General features: G+C 50.4%; 1 protein-coding gene across 2 annotated transcripts in view; it reads right to left on the reverse strand.

Annotated features, from left to right (window-relative positions):
• LGR6 (leucine rich repeat containing G protein-coupled receptor 6) overlaps nt 1-20,212 on the reverse strand; it is a 172,400-nt gene that overhangs the window by 14,951 nt on the left and 137,237 nt on the right. For both annotated transcript variants that reach the window (XM_030965678.1, XM_030965677.1), the window contains 9 exons: nt 15,698-15,766; nt 13,919-13,990; nt 12,125-12,196; nt 11,029-11,097; nt 10,051-10,122; nt 6,609-6,674; nt 3,664-3,735; nt 1,052-1,123; nt 257-382 (listed from right to left, as the gene is read on the reverse strand). In XM_030965678.1, the coding sequence (XP_030821538.1) occupies nt 257-382; nt 1,052-1,123; nt 3,664-3,735; nt 6,609-6,674; nt 10,051-10,122; nt 11,029-11,097; nt 12,125-12,196; nt 13,919-13,990; nt 15,698-15,766 (690 nt within the window). The remainder of the gene's footprint in view (nt 1-256; nt 383-1,051; nt 1,124-3,663; nt 3,736-6,608; nt 6,675-10,050; nt 10,123-11,028; nt 11,098-12,124; nt 12,197-13,918; nt 13,991-15,697; nt 15,767-20,212) is intronic.

Consider the following 20,212-nt stretch of genomic DNA (forward strand, 5'->3'; position numbering starts at 1 on the left):
TGAGCTGGGCCTGCTCCACGTTTTCCACTTGTGTGTGTGTGTTTGGGGTGGGGGTGGTGGCCTGGGAGCACATCACTGCTGTCCCATGGAACATATTAAAGATGAGATGTGCTAGCAGCAGATGGATCCTCCTCAAGCCATGGGCCTGGAAGTGTGGGGAAAGCAGGAGATGGGCCAGGAGAGCAGGAGGCTGAGTGCTGTGAGCAAACACAGCCTGTGCCGAACACCAGAAGGGAAAGAGCAACACCCCAAGTACCTCATTTTGGGGAAGCTCTCCTTGGTGAAGGGCTCAGAGAGAGCTGGGTTGCCCTGGAGCTTCAGGTGGGTCAGTCCAGCCAAACCATCCAGGGGCAGCGTGACCAGCTGGTTGTCAGTCAGGTCCCTGGTGAGGGGAAAGCAGAGAGGGAGACCATGGTCAGGGCTCTGCTGCCAGTGGTATCTGAGCCAAGCAGAGGGCACTGCCTCAGTTTCTCCCTTGATGTGATGCTGAAATGGGGCTGGTGCTGCTCTGGGGCCAGGAGCCTCTGGAGATAAACACTGCAGGGGCTGGGGTTGGTGGCCATGCTGGCAGCTCTGGGTGGCATCTCCCTCCCTGTGCATGTCTGTGCCCCACACATCCCTTCCACTGTGGGTCAGGGATGACTGCAGGTCCCAGCCCATCAAATACCCAAGGGTCTTAGAGAGGGGCCTGAGACCTGGGGCCCTCCAAAACCAGCACAGATGGTCTGCAGTGACTCTTGCAGAAACAGCCCATCCTGCTGATCTTCCTTAAAGGCATCTAAGGCAGCTATGGAAGCATCAGGGAATGGAGGTTTAGTGTTCAGGATGGGAGCATCTTGAAGATGGTCCCTCCTGCATTTCATCATCCCTTTATTAGTAGTATTAATAGGAAACCTTGGGATTTGTTGTGTCCACATCAGGGCTGAGACATGAACCTCAACACATAAGTCTTCCAACATCTAAATCCCAGGTATTCTGGTAGCCCAGGGAGTCAATCTGAGGTGCTCAGATAACTCCCATCCCTGGTGAAAGAAATATCCCTGCAACTTACAGCTTGGTGAGGGAGTGCAGGGTCACAAAGGCTTCTGGGTGAATAAATTGGATGTAATTCCAGCTCAGGTCTCTGCAAGGCAAGGACACAGCAGTAAGAAGAAAGCAGAGCAGGGCAGTGAAGCTGCTGACAAAGGCCCTGGTGGGAGCACATGTGGGATCTGTAGCCCCTTGGTCAGCAGCAATTTCTGTCCCTTTGCAGCTCCCCCCAGACAAATCTGGGTCTGTATATGAGTGGTTTCCAACAGAGGGCACAAGAGTTTGCCTTGCAGGAGCTCCTCTGCTGAGACCAATGGGGAAGGATCCATGGAAAATGTTCTTTTCCAGCTTAATTTCTGTCAGTTTGGGAATTTTTTGCCAACATGCCAAACAGGTCATGCCTTAGTGCCAGAGCATCCCCAGTGCAGTCACAGTGCTGGGTGGGCCACAGGCAGACAGGGCCAGTGTGGAAACCCAGGGCACACAGGGAATATTTCTGTGTCTGCTCTGGGATGTCCTGACCCCCAGGGGAGCTCTGACTTTGACCCTCATCCATGGAGAAAGTTGCCCAGACTTCAAGATAGACTGGAATCCACAAAAGTGTGAAATAGATTATAGAGAGTAGTGTAGGTGTATCACTTGGTGAGAAATTGAGGTTTTGGGATTTTTAGTGTGTTGTGGATGGAAGCAAGATGGAGGGCACAGGGTGTCATCCTGGGTTTCTTCTTCATGCTTCTTCTTCCTTCTTCTCCATGGGTTTGGGTGGCATTTTGTAATTGGGCAGAAAAGTCTGCATTGGGAGCTCTGTGGGATCAGTTATTGGGTTAAAAGGGAAAACAATCTAGGTGTCAGCTCTTAACTGGATAGTTTAGTTTTAAAAGACCTTGTACCAAGAGATTGTTGGCCATTTTTGTGGTGCTTTTCCAGCGTGCTGAGCCTGGTGTGGACAGTGTGCAAAACTCTAGATAAGATAATAATAAACAAGAACCTGAAGACTGAAGCAATCCAGTGCATCTCTCTTTCCTGACACAAAAGTGCCCCAGGAGGGTCTCCCCCAACAGGAGAGCCCCCAGGGAGGGCCCAGCCTGAGCCCCAGACGTCGAGGAATTGGCAACAGGTACCCAACAGGCCAGGGCTCTGGGGAGGGTGATTTTGGAATGTCTCCTGCCATGCACAGGTGCTTTGGGTTCACTGAGTCCCCTCAAAAAGCTCTGCCTCCATCCAAGTGAGACAGCTCCACTCCCTCTGTAAGCAGAGCAGAGGAAACCAGCAAACTGGGACACATTTCTTGCCCTAAGGCTGACTACAGGACAGCCTTCATCTCTCCAGCTCGAAGGGAGCCAAGATACCTGCTCAGGTGTGTGTGACATTGGGTGGGATGAATCCTTTCCCAGGGACCAGAACACACCCAAAGCTGCCAGAGCTTTCTCTCTGTGTGTGACTGGGCTGGGGCAGCATGCTCAGGTTTCCCTGGGTGTCTGCAGTGTCACCTGCCACACCTCAGGTGTAACCGTGGTGTCTGTGACACTCAGGGGATCCCAGGAATTGTGAAAAGGCACTCACATTGCTGCACCATGGCAACAGATTTGGTGGGATTTAGTTCACTTCCTAACAGAACAGCCAATAAAGACTGTCAGGGCTCTTCCCAGATGAGTGTTCCAGGAGTGCATGGCCCCGGACCAACCAGTGAAGGACAGGGGTGCTGGAGCTCAGGTGCACTCAGGTTCTGCCCTGGGTTCCTTCTGGCATTCAGGAGCCTGTCTGTGATGTGGGCTCTGCCTTGGCACAGCTGTGGGGTGTGGGCAGGAGGGGGCAGGTAAGGATGGGGAGCTGCAGGCACGGGGGAAGCCAAGGGATAATTTGTGCCCTCCTCCTTCCTAAGGAGGAATGGAAGAGGGATGTTGGGGAAGATGAAACAGGAAAGCCTTATAAATATGATTGCCTGGTAAAAGATTTTGAGAATATGGAAACTATAAGGGAGATTGAAACAAAAGCAAGCTTTGAGATACCTCAGTTACTGAACAACTGGAAAACAATGGTGTGGCCAGCTGAAGGTGATCCCCTTTTGATGGAACAACACCCTCTGCTTGCAGACAGCTCCAAGGGTCAGAGCAGACCCTGCCAGCTTGGCAGAAGGGGCCAAAGAGGAGTTTTTAGGGTTTAAAATGTAACACAGTATGGTGATGTAATGATTCTTATAGGCTGGATGGAAATGCTATAGGATTTGTATGTTGTACTAGATTGGTTAGTGAGAAATAGAATATTCAACACAGAAGAAGATTTATGGTATTGTAATGGGAACTTCGCCCTCTTACCCTTTTGCTCTCTTACCCCTTTTACTCCCTTACCCTCTCATCCTCTCTCCCTCTCTTCTCTCAGTCCTGCTCCAGCTGTGGCTGGCAGCTCCCAGCAGGGCCCTGCACCCAGGCCCTTTGCAATAAACCCCAAGTTCCACGACCTGGCTTCAGAGATCTCTCGTCTCCATCCGTCCCCATCGTCCTGCCCCCTACACTCCTACAGACGGACTCAACAGAAAAGTCTCCCAGCAGAGACAGAGGCAGCCTGGGAGCTCCCCCAGCCCCGCTGGGTTCACAGTCCCCCTCCCCAGCACAGCCCCAGGCAGACAATACTTGCATGGAGCGCAGGGCCAGCAGCTGCACAAAGGTGTCTGCTCTGATCTCCTGGATCTTGTTGTGCTGCAGACCCCTGGAAAACAGAAACTGGTTTGAGAAGAGAGCTGAAGGCAGTTATGGAGATCTTTGTCCCAATGCAGCACTGTCACTGTGGAAGTTGCTGTGCTTGGGAGACCTACTCTGATTTCAGGAGTTAAACAGGATGAGCAGCAAAATGTGTCAAAGCCATTCTCTCCTACAGCAGCTCCAGGGCTCAGACAGCCTCTGCTTTTGATGGCATCATGGCTCAGTACAGAACTGTTGATGTGCAGTGGCCAAAGGTGCTCTGTTAACCCCAAACCCACACTGGTTTCCCATTCTGCTCCTTCCTAAGCCTCCAAACTGCTTTTTCCAGAGGAAGAGCTGAGAGTTTGGAGCCAGTGATCAGCAACCAGCTCTGTGTGACCCTTCAGGAAGGACCATGTGGTGCTGCCCTTTGCCTTGGTGAGGATGAAGGTTTGAGGGCAGAAGGTATCTCAGTGTTTCATGAAGGAATATCTTGATGTCTGGTAGAACCCACTGTCCACATCTGCACATGAAGTGCCTCAGCCCTCCACATCCCCTTTCCAGCTCCTTCACCCCCTGAGGAAGGGGAAAAAGCAGGGTGAGAGTTCACACAGACTCTGTGACTGACCTACACACTCCCTTCATCCTCAAGAGACATCCTGGATGCTCCAACCATGCATTCTGTGGGAAAGGTTCAATTCCTCAGGGCTGTTTTCCCTCATGTGAGCCCACCCTGAATTCCCAGACCTGCAGAAGCAGCATCCCCCCATCTATGACCTCCTGCAAGGGGACACAGCCACTGCCTGCTGCTCCTACAGCAGCTCCTGGGCATTTCCCAGGTGGGTACCCTGCCTTTAGAGTCAGAAATGGTCCTGACTCATCTCACACAAGGACCCTCATGTGCTGGCTCTAGTGTCTCAGCTGGCATTTGGCCACCTGCTCCTGTTCCAAAGGTGGACAACTGAACTCTTTGTGTGCCAGGTTGGACCACCAGGCACCACCAGACTTGTTTCAAACCATCAGGAATCCTGATGTTTGGTGGGGGTGGGGCTTACAGGATAAAAACTTTGGCTTTAAGCAACCAAAAACTCATTTTGGTCCCTTAATAAGAAAAATAATTTAAAATTTAATTTAATTTCAACATTTAATTTTAACATTTAATATTAATATTTAATATTATTATTTAATATTATTATTTAATATTACTATTTAATATTAATATAATATTACTATTTTTATAGGTATATAGGTATAATCTATTTGACTTCAGTAGCCAGAAACTGGGATTTAATGTGATTCTATATTAATGTTAAATCTGAATTTGGCATATTATAAAATTTTGTAAGAAGGAACTCAGGCAGAATATGTGAAACTACAGGTTTGAAATTCTGAACATTTGTCTTTTTTTGGTGTACTTTCTATTTTTTTTTTCAAATGTTTTCCTGGGGGTACTCACAGCTGCCATAAGAAGCAGCAGGGGCTGTGTACTCTCATTTCCATGTAGCTTCACAGTGTTTTATTGTCCAGTTTGCAGAGGCTGGATGAGCTGCTCTGACTATCCAGGCTGAGGTGCTACAGAGAGCAGGGACAACCTCTCCTGTGTGGTTTTTAATGGGGATGTTGCTCCCATACATCTGTTCTTCCAGGTAGCAGAATTCTGTGAAAAATCATGGAGTCTATCTTAATTGGTTTTTTTAACAGTTTTTCTCAATAAGGCCAAAAACTTGGGTTCTGTTTGAAGTGTAGGGCCACATTTTGAGCTGAATGTGAATAACTTTGTCTCAGAGCAGCAGCAGTGCCTTCTGGGGCCTGGGGAGGACCCAGTTCCAGAGCTACAGCTGAGGAAAGAATCCCACTTCTCTGAGGAGGGGCTGGCCCTGGGCAGGGTGGACAAGAGCTGCTTTGTGCCCATGGCATGGGGCCCCTCCTTGGAGCAGAAGACATTTATGGTGGACATAAACCCATTCTTGATTAGCTCATAGTGGGACTGGAGTTAGAGAAGGGAATTCAGTGCTGTCACATCCTACTTCTGTTTGAAAGTGTCTGGGACCTCTGACAGGACCTGAATTAAGTTCCTGTGCACAGGGAATGCATTTTTATTCTGTGTGTGCACAGGGGCAGAGTGGAGTGTGGGAACCCAGAACATCCCTCTGGCTGTCCAGGACGGCCAGGACCCTGCCAGGGGGCTCAGAGACCCTGGCACAGAGCCCAGAACACCTCTGGGTTTGATTATGACCCATGGGGCAAATTACCAACCTTGTATGAAGATCAGCAAGCCACAACAGTTTAGGTAAAATATTAGTGAAGTTATCACGGGGTGGAAAAGTAGATTTTGGGGTTTTTGGTATGGGGGTTCAGGAGGCAAGATGGAGGGATCTGGGTGTGTCCAGCCTTTCTCCTTCTTCTTCTTGGCCTCCATCTTCTGCTGTGATGTTTTGGCACTCACAGATTGGTTTAGAGTAGAAGCTCACTGTCTAACACAGGTGATAGGTATTGGGAAGTTATTGTAAATATTGTACATGTAGTTTTTAGTATAAAGACATAACACTGCGCTGGGGGCAGGCAGAGTGCCTGGAACTGTCCTGCTGGACCTTGGCAGGGCAAGAGAAAATTTTTTATAGATAAGGAACAATAAACAACCTTGAGACCAAGAAATGAAGAGCCCTGACTCCTTTTTCAAGCGCCAGGCTGGGAAAAGAGACTTTCCAACTTTTCTTGGGGTCACTCTGAGCAGCGAGAGATCCCGACAGTGAAGCTCTGGTCCATTTGCACTCCAAACAGTGAGTTACAATGCCCAACTTCCCCGGTGCTTGGGAGTTCTGTGGGTGGGAACCACCCCCCTCCTCAAAGCAGCCCTTTTTCCCCAGAGCACAGCACAAACAAGGACGTTTCCATACTCACAGCTCCTCCAGCTGCTGGCACCGGTGGAAACTGGGCAGTTCCTCAATTTGGTTGTGTGACAGCTCTCTGCAGGGAAAGGACAGCACAGGAATGTTGGGATGCCAAAAGCCAGAGCTCCTGAGCCCTCCCTTGCAAGGCAGGTACTGCTGGAGAGCGAGGTGACCTCACCTCATCCTGCACAGCTCCACTTTTGGTAACCCAGAGAGTGGGATCTCCACCCTGCAGCTGCTGCTGGCTCTGGGTGTCTCTGTGCAAGGTGAGGGCTACCCCATCATTTCTTGTCACAGACATATTTTATGAAAAATCCTTTCCTTAGGATTTTTCCTCCTGAGAAGCCTCAAAACCAAAATGTAAATGTTGATTATCTGCTGCTGTGGAATGCAGCAGGTGGATCTGTGATTAATCTCATGCAGTTGTTTCTAATTAATGGCCAATCACAGTCAGCTGGCTCAGACTCTCTGTCAGAGACACAAGCCTTTGTTATCATTCTTTCTTTTTCTATTCTTAGCTAGCCTTCTGATGAAACCCTTTCTTCTATTCTTTTAGTATAGTTTTAATATAATATATATAATAAAATAATAAATCAAGCCTTCTGAAACATCCTTGTCTCTTCCCTCATCCTAAGACCCCTGCGAACACTAACCCAATTTCTGTGCAGGGGAGGGCTGCCCCATGATTTCCCCACTCACCCACCCCCTGCACAGCCCATGGGCTGATGGAGCTGCTGGTACAGCTGGGGTGGGCTTGTCCTCCCCAGCCTCAAGTCAGCTGGGAAAGGAAACCCTCCCGTGCCACTTCTGCCATGCCCAGCCCTGCTTTCCATGGGCACAGCACAGAGAGATTTCTGCCAGAGCCTGCACAAGCTGCAGATGTGCCTGCAGAGCCTGGGGAGGATTTGACCAGCTCCCTCCTGGCACAGCAACCCCACTGCCCATTGCCTGCTCCCCCTTCAGCCTTTCCTGGCTTTGTCCCAAGGTCAGGGAAGGGGTTGTGGCATTGGCAGGGATTTGGTTCAGGACATTACAGACTTTAACAACCTCTGGTCCTCGTTCTTTCAAGTGCTGTCACTCGAAAGCAGTTTGCAACAAACTCCTCTTGCCACTGGTTCATGGCTCAGTGTCCTGTCAGCATCCAGAGTGGCTTGATAGTCAGAGGAAAACCCACCCTGGCACAGCTTAATGAGAATTTATTGAAGCTGAAACAGGCTGGGTAAGGAGCAATGTTTAAACCCAGCTCTTTCCCCCACCAGCAGAGACTGGATTTGTGGTTGTTCAAGGGAAATTTACCCCAGGGTAAAGTTTTGTATGTGGTTTCTCATCTGACTTTCCAAACTCGGTTTCCATCTTTCTGCCAATAGATTGCTCCTAAAATATTTCAATTATTTTATTTTGCCAACCCACTCACCACCACTTTTCCATGGTGGAGAGGAGGAGGGAGGGAAAAGCAAGCAAAAGGTTTGTGCTCAGCTCTGGAGGCTGTCACCCAGGATGGAGAAAATCCTTGGCATCAGTCACTGTGTCAATGCATTGGGCTTGACAGGGCTGGAGCTGAGCCAACAGTGATGAGGAGAACCTGCCCCAGGAGTTGTTTCTGGCTCCTCCAAACCGAGGGTAACCAGCTGCAGCCCAGAATCTACAAACAGAGCAGCCTCAGTCACTCATGCTCTGTTGGGAACACACCAGGATGAAGGTGCTGACGGCACCAAGGGACTTCAGCTCTGGTCAGGGGTTGTCACCTATTTCTGCTTGAGGAGAAAGACAAATCTTCCAGAGCCCAAGGAGCATTTGTAGGACTCTGTCAGGCCCAGGGTGGGATTGTTGGGGTGTTCTGAGCTGGACTCAATGATCCTTGTGGGTGCCTTCCACCTCAGGGTGTACCATGGCTACAGGAAATCTGCCCTGAGCAGGAGCTCTGGATGAGAGCAGCAGGATGATGCCAGGATGATGCCAAAGGCTGCTCTGCCTGTGTGGGGCACCCCAGGATGGCTGTGACCCTCTGGCCTGCAGGGTCCTTGCAGAGAATCCACACCTGGAAATGCAGCTGTACCTGTCATCTATGGCCAGAGGTGTCACAGCCACAGCTCTATGGCTGCCCAGAGACAGGCAGAGAGCAGCACTGGCTCTGTGGGGACAGGGGCCAAGGCATTTCAAAGGCAAGAGAGATGTGAACATGCACAAACATTGGCCCTCACACTCTCTCTCCAAACCCTAAAGCAATGCAGTTAATGTCAGGAATTCACTAGGGAAGGGGAACAAGGGGCAAGGGACAAGGTGGTGTGTCCCAATAAAACTGTCCCACAGGGTGGTGGGGGTAGGCACAAGGAACAGGCTCTGCTGTGAGGGCTTGCAGTCTGATAACTGCAAACATAAACAGAGCTCTGGGACCCAAGAGCCTGGGCCAGCCCAAAGGCTGCACTTTCATAGCAACTCATCCATTGAATTGGTCCAGATGTCTAAAGATGGGAGATCTTCCCTACAGGGACATCTGGAACCAAAAGCCTGTAATCTCCTAAGTTACAAATTGTCTCCTTTTATTTTTATGTTTTACTCTTGTTTCCAATTTCTGTGATCAAGAATTCACTCCTGTTGCTTTCCTGGAACAAACTTGTTTTCTTTTTCAGCTTGCTTGTATATAGACTGATGAGAGGCAAGCCTGTTGTTGCCCTAAGGCTGCAAACTTGTATAAATCTGGCTCATGACTCATTTCCTGAGGATGTCTTTGACTGCAAACATAGTTGGGGATCTCAGGAATCAGGGGTGTGATTGCTGAGATGATGCAGGACCTTTCTGAGATGTTGATTTCATCATGTACCAAGCTAAAGGAGAGAGCATGACCCCCCAGCATCATTCAGTGCCTGGCTACGCAGGCAGAGCCAAAGAAACAGAGACCAAGCAAAACCCTGACCTGGCTGGGCTGCCCCAGGTGAGGAAATGTGGCCTTGTGGCCTCACACGTCTCCATCAGGTCAGACCTGACCCCTCCTGGGATATGAACAGGATTCTTCTTCCAGATGGTGGCACTTGCTGCAGCTCCAGCTACAATAAGCCAAGGCTGGGGCAGAGGGTGAAGGTGATTTCCCCCTTGGTTTTGGGCTGAGAGGAGCTGTGAAGGGCTGTGGCCATCCTTACCCATCTCCTTTTGTTCTCTCCCTACTCCCCCTGCATGGGGAGGGGACAGGTCCTGCTGTGCAGGGCAAGGAGGAGGTGCCTGGTGCAGCCCTGGGACCAGAGCAGCACCTGGGATGGAGCAGCAAGGGCAAGAACAAGCAAGGCTCAAAACAGTGATGAAGAAGGTGGTGATTTCTGCATGGAAAAGCTGATGGGAACAAGAACCACAGGATGGTCTCTCACAGCTGGCCCTTTCCCTGAGCTGGACAAAAGGAAAGCCCAGTTCCTGAGGGCACTTTGTAAGGACCAGGCAGGCCAGAGCCACGGGTTACTCACAGGACTCGGAGGCTGGGCAGCTGCTGGCACATCCTTCTGGGGAGGAAATGGATTCCTGCCCGGGTCAGGGTCCTGGAGGGATGGAGGAGAGAGAAGAAATGCTGTTGCTGACAGCCAGCATCCAGACTCTGTGACCCACAAGCCCAGTCCCAGAGAGTGGCAGGAGAGACAATATCAGTAGGGCAATAAAATACAGGGAGAGGGTAAAATCCTACCTGGCAGCTGTGGAAAGAGGCACTGCTGCTGGACCTGGCTAAGGTGAATGTGGAGAGTTCTGGGCCACTGCTGAGTACTGAATTCACAGCTGTCCTTGGCCTTGCTGGGGGCAGGTGGCAGTGGCCTCTGATGGCAGCGGCATGCTCTGCCATCCCTGCTCCCTCTGTCCAGGCTGGACAGGCCTGGAGCCAGGGCTGCCTCAGAAGCTGTGTCTGAGGGATGGATGGTGTGTCCCTGTGTCCCCAGGACATGGCAGGGCCAGGCCATACCCTGGCCAGGGGTGCTCCGGTGTGGGCTCAGTGTGGGGACGGTGTCCAAGAGAGGAGAACCTTGTGTGGCCAGGGGCAGTGTGTCCTCCAAGGCCCTGGGGGCGTGGGGAGGGGACCAGAGCAGCTGCAGGAGCCGCAGCCTGGGTGGCAGATGTTTCTGAACTGCACCATGGTGCTGGTTCCAGGATGGGCAGAGACACTGGGGTGCAGCAGAAGCACTGCACTCACAGGTGCAGGAGGGAAGGAAGGAAAAAACAAACAAACCAAAAAAAGGCTGGAGCACTTGAGAGTACTGAGAGAGCCACTCACAGGGAGGAAAGCTGGTTCAGGAGCCACAGGGGTGAAACGAAGCAGAAGGGTGAGCGACCAGGGAGAGGCAGAGCTGAACACTGCACAGCACTGGGAAAGTTGTCCTCACTGAAACAGCCTGGACCACCTTGGAGGAGGAAGAGCACAGCTAGCAGGGTAAGAGGGAGAGAGGTGCCACACTCACAGAACTTCTAGGCTGGTGGTGCCTTTGAGGTCTGGGAATTCCCTGATGTCCGTGGCTCCATTGAGTGACCTGCAGAGAAACAAAGGCACAGTGAGGTGGGCAGAGCACCTGGAGGCACCTGCAGCTGCTCAGGGTTCCAGACCCATCAGCCAGGGTGGCAGATCTGTTCCTCACACCCAGATGGGATCAAGGCCCAGCCCCAGTGTGTCCCTGTGGCTGCAGCAGACACTGTGCGGATGCAGCAGGATGGAGCTGGGACTTCCATGCAGGGAGACTTGGCAAGCTCAAAGCCTCTCCCAGCCACTGACATTCTTGGCATGATCTCTACCCAAATTAAATAAAAAAAACCCAAACAATTACCGTGGGGAATGTAAGCGGGGCATCCCACCCAAGCCTCCCTGGGTCTATGCATTTGGATCTAAAGAATGCAGGGCTATTTGAATGATTTATTTTATGTGCCTGGGTGAGGCTTATAAATAGAGATTTATGAGGTTGCCTCTGCCTCAGTATTTTTAGTGCTGTGCCACAACCGGTTGGCTGAAATGGCAGCGTGGGGCAGCTGCTGTGGTTCAGGTGGTGCCCAGCCTGTGCTGGGGGCCCTGGAGCAGGGACAGGGCCAAACCTGTGAAGGAGGCAGTGCCACTGCTGGCTGCCCAGTAAAATCATTTGTGCCATGGTGGTGGGACGTGTTCCTCCACTTCTCCATCTTGTGGAGGAAGGCAGATGCCTTCAGTGTCCTTCTGTTCGGGCAATTATGCAGCAGCAGAAAAAGCTGTGGCACTTGTGTGTGGCACTTTGCTGCTCCTGGCACAGCTGTGGAGACCCTGGAAAGCCCCAGTGCCTCTCAGCTGTGTGGGGAGGAGGAATTAGTGTCTGCTTCCAAAATGCCCTTTTCAAAATTAACCTTCCTCAGAAGAAAACATTTGCAGTGTCTACTCCTGGGAGTAACCTTTGGGGTTGGACAAGAGAGTGGCTTCATGGTCCTCTACTGGCACAGGGGCTTGGAAAAAGGGAGGGAGGAGGCCACAAAGGTGCCCAGTACACAGGGCTTGGAGCTTGGATGTTACCTCTCTGGGGATGGGCTTGGTGAACTTACAGAGTGTGGAGCTTTGGCAAGTACTGGAAAGCAGACTGTCCAACAAACTGGATGGGATTGTCATAAAAATGGCTGCAATGGGAAAGAGGAACAGGTCAGAGTCTGCTGCACATGAAGAGAAGATGCTGTTACAGGTCAAGAGCCTCAGAGCTGCCAGCAGCAAGCCATGCAGGAGGTGCTGCACAGCTGTGCTGTGAGGAATTCTTGCTCCCAGATAAACACAGGTTCTCCCATGGCCTGTTTTGGCTGGACATTGCTACAGCTGAGGTCTTCCACTGCTCTGAATGGGGCCTTTGGGGTCCTGCTGAACCAGATGGGCTGGAAAGGTGTAAAACCTTTCTTCAGTCTTACTGAAAAACACCTTGCAGTGGTGTCATCTCCTGTGGTGTCACACACAGCACCAGCACCTTTCCCACTTGTCACAGTCAGTGCAGTGAGCTCTTCTAGGACCCAGTGAGACGTGGGAGGAGTTGAGTCACCTCCTACAAGAAGCACTTCCTCCCCACTAACTTTGTGTCACAGACATCTTTTATGGAAAATCCTTTCCTTAGGATTTTTCCTCCTGGGAAGATGAGAGACCTCAGGAACAAAATGTCAACAATGGTTATCTGCTGCTGTGGAATGCAACAGGTGCATCTGTGATTGGTCTCATGTGGTTGTTTCTAATTAATAGCCAATCACAGTCCAGCTGTCTCGGACTCTTTGTCCAAGCCACAAGCTTTTGTTACCATTCTTTCCTTTTCTATTCTTAGCTAGCCTTCTGATGAAACCCTTTCTTCTATTCTTTTAGTATAGTTTTAAGATAATATATATAATAAAATAATAAATCAAGCCTGCTGAAACATGGAGTCAGATCCTCATCTCTTCCCTCATCCTAAGACCCCTGTGAACACGGTCACAACTGTGGAAGACTTTAGATGGGCAGATGCAATGGGGAGATGAACATTCTGGGAGTATTGGCCCCTATCATCACCCTGTGGATGCTGCCCAAGCAGATGGGGATGAGGCTGGTGGTTCTGGCTGGAGCACTGAATGGTTTCACCCAGTGTCACCATGGCTTTCCAGATATTGATATTTCTATAATTTATATCCAGTTTGGACAAGCAGAGCTTTTGTCACACGATTTTCAATATCTGTGTGGTTCAGAGAAGTATCCAAAAATCCCTCACTGTGCCTGGGTCAGAGCAGAAGTGACCTGACAGCTGGGTGTGTTTATCTGCAGAGCTTTGTGTCCCAGGTCTGGGCAGACACATGGGGATCTGCAGTCCCAGCTCTCTGACATGTGTGGCTGCTGCTGTAGCTGGCCAGCAGCTTTTCTGAGCACAAGGAATAAACAGCAGCAGATGTCAGCCAAGGCTTAGGTGGTTTCCATGCAGACCACCTGTGTTTTGTTCCTTCCTTGCTATCAGCAAACATCAGCTGCAGGGAAATCCTCATCCTGTGAGGATTCCCAGATTTCACATCCCACAGCACCCAAGGGCCTCAAAGATCCTGAGCTTGGGACTGATCTCTTGTCTTCCTGTGGGGAAGAGAATCATCCCCTCACTCCCACGGCCATCTCCTCTCTCTCACCAGCTCTCCTGAGGTTGTGTTCAGAGGCAACACTGTCCTCTGAAAGGAGAACCCACAGCAGTTCTGAGAAGGAGCCCAGAAGCAGCAATTTCAGCCTACTTTGGCACATGGATAGCAAATATCAGATTGTTGTCATTTGTCAGAAATCCCAACTAAAGACAGCAGGAAATGCTCCTTTCTGGGCAATGTAAAGATGTAGGAAACATTATTTAATTTTCTTACATTGTTTGGAGGAGGGGATTCCCAACGAATGCATTCTCCGGAATAGCTTTGATGTTGTTGTTGTGAAAACCACTGTTGGGAGAAACAAGTATCTTGATATTAATTAAATTAACCTTCTTTTCTCGACACTTTTAAAGCCAGAGAGCCTTCAAAATATTAATCAAATAGGAGATATAGGCTCCTTCCCAGGTGCAGCATCATCCCAGCAGATGAACGAGGTCTGTGGTTTGGCAGGACATAATCTGCTGCATTTACTCTGTGGGTGTTCCATATGTGACTCCACCAATCCCACTGAGGGTACAAGGACTTCAGCTTTAACACTTTATAGGTCAGGAAACAGAAACAAGCAAATACAACATTTTCTATTCACCAGGAACTACAATTTTTGTGGGTGGTTTTCATAACAGCCCCACAGCTGCCAATCAGAGTGTGCCAGGAATTATCAGCCCAAGTGACTTTAAAGGATTTGCAGCTCCAGCTGGGATAGTTTTGGTTAAGCTTGAGAACCAACTGACAGAACCAGAGGACACAGTCTCAAGCTGCACCAAGGGAAATTTAGGTTGGATATTAGGAAAAAGTTTTTCATGGAAAGGGTGATAAAGTTCTGGAATGGCTGCCTGGGGAGGTGGTGGAGTCCCCATCCCTGGATGTATTTAACAAAGCCTGGATGTGGCATTGGGTGCCAGGGTTTAGGTGAGGTGTTGGGGCTGGGTTGGACTAGATGATTTTTAAAGTCTCTTCCAACCCAGTGATTCTGTGAATTTTGTGAAAATTCCTATCAGCAAACTTTCTCAGCAGAAGAGAGCTCTGTGGCCACAGTCTGACCTCCTGTACAGCAAAGGCAGTCACAGGCTCCTGTGTCCAGGACTTAGACCAAGCTCTGGGTGATGCCCAAGTTGCTTATCCCAGAAGAGTCTGAGCAGGTGATTAGCTGATGACTGTTTGGAATTTGCCTTTTCTTTAGTGAAGGCATTTCAAAAGCCATCTTGGAGGATATTAAGGATCTTATTCTCATTTTGAAGGTGAGAATAATGATGGTATTTGGGCTGAACAGAGAAATCTCATGAGAATTCTTCCAGTAAAGAAAAAAGTAGTGTCAGATTTTTACTCCAAGGCTCCCAGAAACATGAGAGCAGCTGCTTTTGTCCCACCCCCTGGCACCAGTGTGGCACAGGAACTGTGGATCCACATCAACTCACCCCACCCTGGGGCTTCTTCCTTTGTGGGTGATAACTGGCATGGTTTCTCATTTTTAGTGTCTCCCAGGCTGACCAGTCAGAGGAAGGAGAGCTATCCACTAAAATGGTCATAAACTGGTAATTCCCTATTATAAATTTATCCTAAGGGAGATATCCTATAAATTTATCCTAAGTTTCTTTGCATTAGAGGAGGTGGCACAGTGCCTGCAGAAACTGTGGCCTCACAATAACAAGGTTAAGTCCAGGCTGTGGTCCCAAGCTGGGGAATGGACATCAGAAGCAGCCAGAGAACAGATGGAATTTGAGCCCCTGAGATGCCACAGGAGAGTGAGGACCAGTAGGAGGAACCTGCTCCAAGGCTAGCAGAGACTCCTGCTTCCCTCTGAGGTGTGGAGGCTGATGGGGAGCTGGGCAGGGCTGATGGAAATCGAGGGGTTAAACTTTGATGCAGTGGATAGGACTGGGAAGGAGAAAAAAGGCTTGGACTGAGTGCTCTCCTCAAGTCAGAGCACACCCGATGCTTCATTGGTCACTCTCCCACAGGGAGTGGGTTTGAAAAGGAATAAAAGGAAAATCTCACAGCTCCTGCAGTCGGCCCAGTGTCCTGATAGCCCCGGGGAATTCCAGCAGCTCGTTGTAGTTCAAATCCCTGAAAGACAGAGAAGGGAAAAGCATTAATTTACATTTCTGTAGGGACTCGAGCTTTGAAGCTGGAAACTTGGTCCTTAACATGGGAGACAGGTTTTTCCTATCATGCTGATCCAGCCACTGCCTGGAAACACAATCTCACCCATTCCTGCAGCAGGAATATTGCAGCAGGAACATTCCCTGCTCAGAGCACTGCCAGGTGAGAGCCAGCCCAAGCCATGGCTGCTGCCAGGGGCTCCTCCCTGCCAAGTGCCCCGTGCCCAGCACTGGGCAGTGGAGCTGCTCCCCATCTCCTGAGGGCCCTGGCCCCTTCTCCCAGGAGCTCAGCCCCAGGCCTTTGGCTCTGAGTCATTTTTCTTGCCTTTCTAGGTCAAAATATGGTTCTTTGAAGGACAACAAACATGAGCAGTGTCAGTTGTGTGGGGCCCATGAAGGGCTTCTCTGTGGTGCAGAGGGGATCAGGGACAACTCCCTCAGTGGGGACGTTCCTCATTCCCCCTCTTGGGGACACTGGGTCTCCCTGCCACTGGGACATGCTGTGACTGGGAACAGTGGGAAGAGGACTCTGTGGGAGCACTTAGGTCTTCTTCTGATGGTTGGAGCCAACCCCACATTGAAATCTATGAGCCAAAGCTGGAAGTGATGTGCAAGAAGGACTGACACTGTTGAGCATTGTCTAATTTGCTGTGTAGTAAAATAAATAAAATATACTATGTTGATTGTAATGACAAGTGTAGAATTTACCCACCCTGACTTGGCAACTAAAAGAGACATCTGAGTCTGAATGAAATCTCAAGAGTTGTGTTTATTCTCCAAGGATGGGCTTAACCTCTGGAAAAGGATTTATTTGACTTTTGGGGCACTGTGGGCAACCTGGGAGGAGCAGCCCTTCAAAGGCACCGATCCTGCTGTTGGCTGGAGGGTGCCCATGGAGACTGTCTGGGCTTTGGGTGTGCAGCATTTCTCTAACATGCCAAACTTTCTCCTTGGAAGGCAATTGCAGCTGTCACAGTAACATTTGGCCCTGTCCTGGCCATCCCACTTTGCAATTCACTGAAGTCTGAAAGCCATGAGTCTGCTTCCTACCTGCATGACACTCACCAAGCTTTAAGTGGTAGATACTTTGGAACATGATTACTGGCTCCTGGAGATTACTGTATAATTACACTTAATGAACCTCAAAGTAATTACCATGTAACCTGGATTGTGGTTTATGGAACAGAAATAACTGAGCATTTACACAGCAATGGGCTGCTGCCCAATTACCCTGTAATTCTCATCCTCTGGCCCAGGCTTGGTCATTATGTTATGATCTCTCTTGGCCCCCTTGTCTCTTACATCTTCTCTCACTACCTGTGCCCCTCTTGGGAACGACTCCATGGCACCAGCTCAGCTTTGCCCTGGAGGTGTTTACACAGGAAATCAACCCAGAGAGTCTCTCCAAATAGGTCCTTCCAGGACTTCCAGTTTATATGATTTATGTCTTAGGGAATGCTTATCACAGAATTACAAGATAGGGCACAAACCCAAGAGAAAAATATGGAATGAGGTTGTTGTGGGCGGATTTTGTCAGGTTTAGCTCTGACAAGGTCCACACCGGACCCTGCTGCTGGATTCCCTGAGAAGCCCAGGTGCTGTGGCAGGTCCTGGTGTGGCAGGGTTTGTCCCCTGACACTGAGGGCAGCATTCCCTCCTCCAGTTTTTACACAGGGATCTGGATGCAGGTACTCTGTGCAGAGATTTGAGCTGATGAATCTGCTCCTTCAGGACCCAGGAAGGGTTCATGCTGTCTGATAGTTGGCAGTGCTGGCACTCAGCAGGGGAAGAGTACAGGGCTGGCAGTGAGACCCTGAGCTCTGCCTGCCCAGTGCCGGCCCTGCAGAGTGGTGGCAGGGTCACACCAGAAGCTGCTGTGCCTGTCCCAGGGCCCAGCAGCGCAACAGGAGTGGTGTCCCGTCCTCACATCTATTAGGCAGGAGAGCTCTGGCAGACTCTCTTCTCATCCTTCTCCAAGCAGATCAGTGCTTTTCCTCAGACTTCCCTGCTTGAGCCCAAATTGATCTGTTCAAGGATAAATAGCCCAACACATGACTGCTGATAGCCTCACTCTTGCCTTGTAGCTCCCTGTCAGCTGCTTGGGTGCTCTTGGCCAGTGTCTGTAGATGGCACTGCCAGGTTCCATCAGGGCCTGGCTGAGGGCTCTCACTGCACAGGCTTGGTTACCAGGGGCAGGACTGGTAATGACACATCTCTGCTGCTCAGGAAGATACAGGAGTGGATTTCCCAAGTGAACAAGCAATGGGAAGTGCAGGCAGGACCCCACTGCGCATTTTCAAAGCACCAGTCAAATCTGATTAACCTCCAGATCCCTGCAATGGCTGAAATCAGAGGCATTAGCAGCCTAAGTCAACTGACAGCCCCAAGTTATACACATAAGGTGCATAATACCTTTAAAAATTTCACCCTGCAGTGACTCCCTGAAATCAGAAGGAGATTCCACAGAGCTGCAGAGGTCATTCAAGGCTGGGTGTCTGCCTGTGCCACTTCCCTCCCCTGCACCACAAACTGGGGCTGGGATGAGCCTGTGTGATGCCAAGGGATGGTCCTTGGAGAAGAGGCTCTGTGAGCCCCAGCCCTGAGTGACATTCAGCCCACCACTGCAGTGTCACTGCCACTGTGGAGGCTTCCTGTGATGGGACAGTGCTGTTTCTGTGAGCCGCCAACAGATGGAAAATATTGCCCAGCAGAGAGGAGCCTTGGCTCACCTGTGATTCACTAACAGAACAAGGGATCTTAGATCTGCAACCGGTATTATTTACAGGGAATAATTCATCGTGCTGTAATATTTGCTCCTGTCTTTAAAAATGTGTTTCCTTTCCAGCCTGCACCTCTTCCAGGCAGGCTGGTCTTTCATCAGCAGATGAAGGTTCTGTTTGTACCTCCCCATGTGAACAAGTACGTGCAGGACCAGCTCTTCCTGAGCGAACACACAGCGCTCCCAGCCCTGGCAGCATCCTGGGGCCTCCCTCCCCTCTGCACTTGACATATACAAAGAGCATTCATTGTGTTCAGCAGCTCCTGCTGGGTAAAAGCCCGTCTTGGAATGCTGGCAGCCACTGGGCTTGTTGGAAAGTGGAAATGCAACCAGGTGTAGTCCTGCTGCTGCACCACGACTGCCAGCGACCCCGTTCTGTTCTGTTCTGTTCAGAGAAGACAATGCCTGTGCTTGCTCCTGCCTGGCTTCCTGGGTTTGGGGAGGTGAGCCTCCCTCCTGGAAAGAGCCCAGCTGCTGTGGGGAGCAGGTCCCTGGGTGCTGCTCACAGGTGGCAGCTCTGGATCATGTGCTGCTCTCACCCTGACGTGTCCCCAGGGCAGCTCCCGGCCCAGCTCTGCCCAGTTCATGGGGCTCAGCTGGATGGAGGGGGCTGGGAGAAACCAGCACTCAGGATGGCCCTCAGGTGCCATCTCTTCCCTGCAGTGGGGCCACTCTTCCCAAAGCCCAGACCCAAACCATGATGTGAAAAAATTCCCCTGTCCCTGTAGCCCCACATTTCTCTTCACAGAGAAATGTAATCCCAAGAATATTTCTGGGATTGACATTCTCTGAACCTCAGAGAAAGAAAACACAATTCTTATCATTTGCTGTGCCTGTGTTTGTGCAAAAGCAGAATGCAATATGGAGATTGTTTACCCAAAATGATGATGTTTTGTTTCCTTGGCCTGTCAGAGCCAGGTGTGTGTGTGTGTTGGGACAGTCATGAGATTCAGTGCAGGGTGTGCAGCTGTGTGCAGGGTTGAGTGCTTGGCAGATTCAGTTTTAGATGTATAGAATAATATAGTGTAATAAAGTAATTAATTAGCCTTCTGATATCCATGGAGTCAGATGGACATTCTCTCTCCCTCATCAATGTTGGAGTTGCCATTGATTTGCAATATGTCCCTTCTTCTTTCACAGAACTGGAGCTGGGCTCTAGTCCAAGCAATGGCCCAGAAACAGCATTCAACCTCCACCAGGGTGCTCCTGTCCATGGGGAAGTTTCTGTTCATGTGGTGAAATCCAGTCCTCAGGTGTTTCCACAGGTGCTGTCAGGCTCCATCTGGCCCAGACATCTCCTCTCTGCCTGCTGCCAATGGGGAATTTGGCCCAGCCCATGTTCCTGCTGGTGGTTCTCCAGAGCTTCTTCCCCAGGACTCAGATTGGAAGGACTCACAGCTCAGTGGGTCAGGGATGATTTTGCTTTTTTACTCCAGTGGCAACGAAATTTCCTCTCCTGAGCATCAGGGAACTGCCCACCGATCACAAACCCTCTCTAGGAGCTGGTGGATGTAGGAAGGGTTGAACCTTGAAGGGTTCCCTTCCTCTCCCTGCCTTCCCTGAGGTACTTGGGCAATGCTTTGCTTCCCCAGCTCCACACTCTGCCGCCTTCTCACTGCTTCCAGATTTGGG

The sequence above is a fragment of the Camarhynchus parvulus genome, chromosome 26, assembly GCF_901933205.1.
Source record: "Camarhynchus parvulus chromosome 26, STF_HiC, whole genome shotgun sequence".
NCBI lineage: Eukaryota > Metazoa > Chordata > Aves > Passeriformes > Thraupidae > Camarhynchus > Camarhynchus parvulus.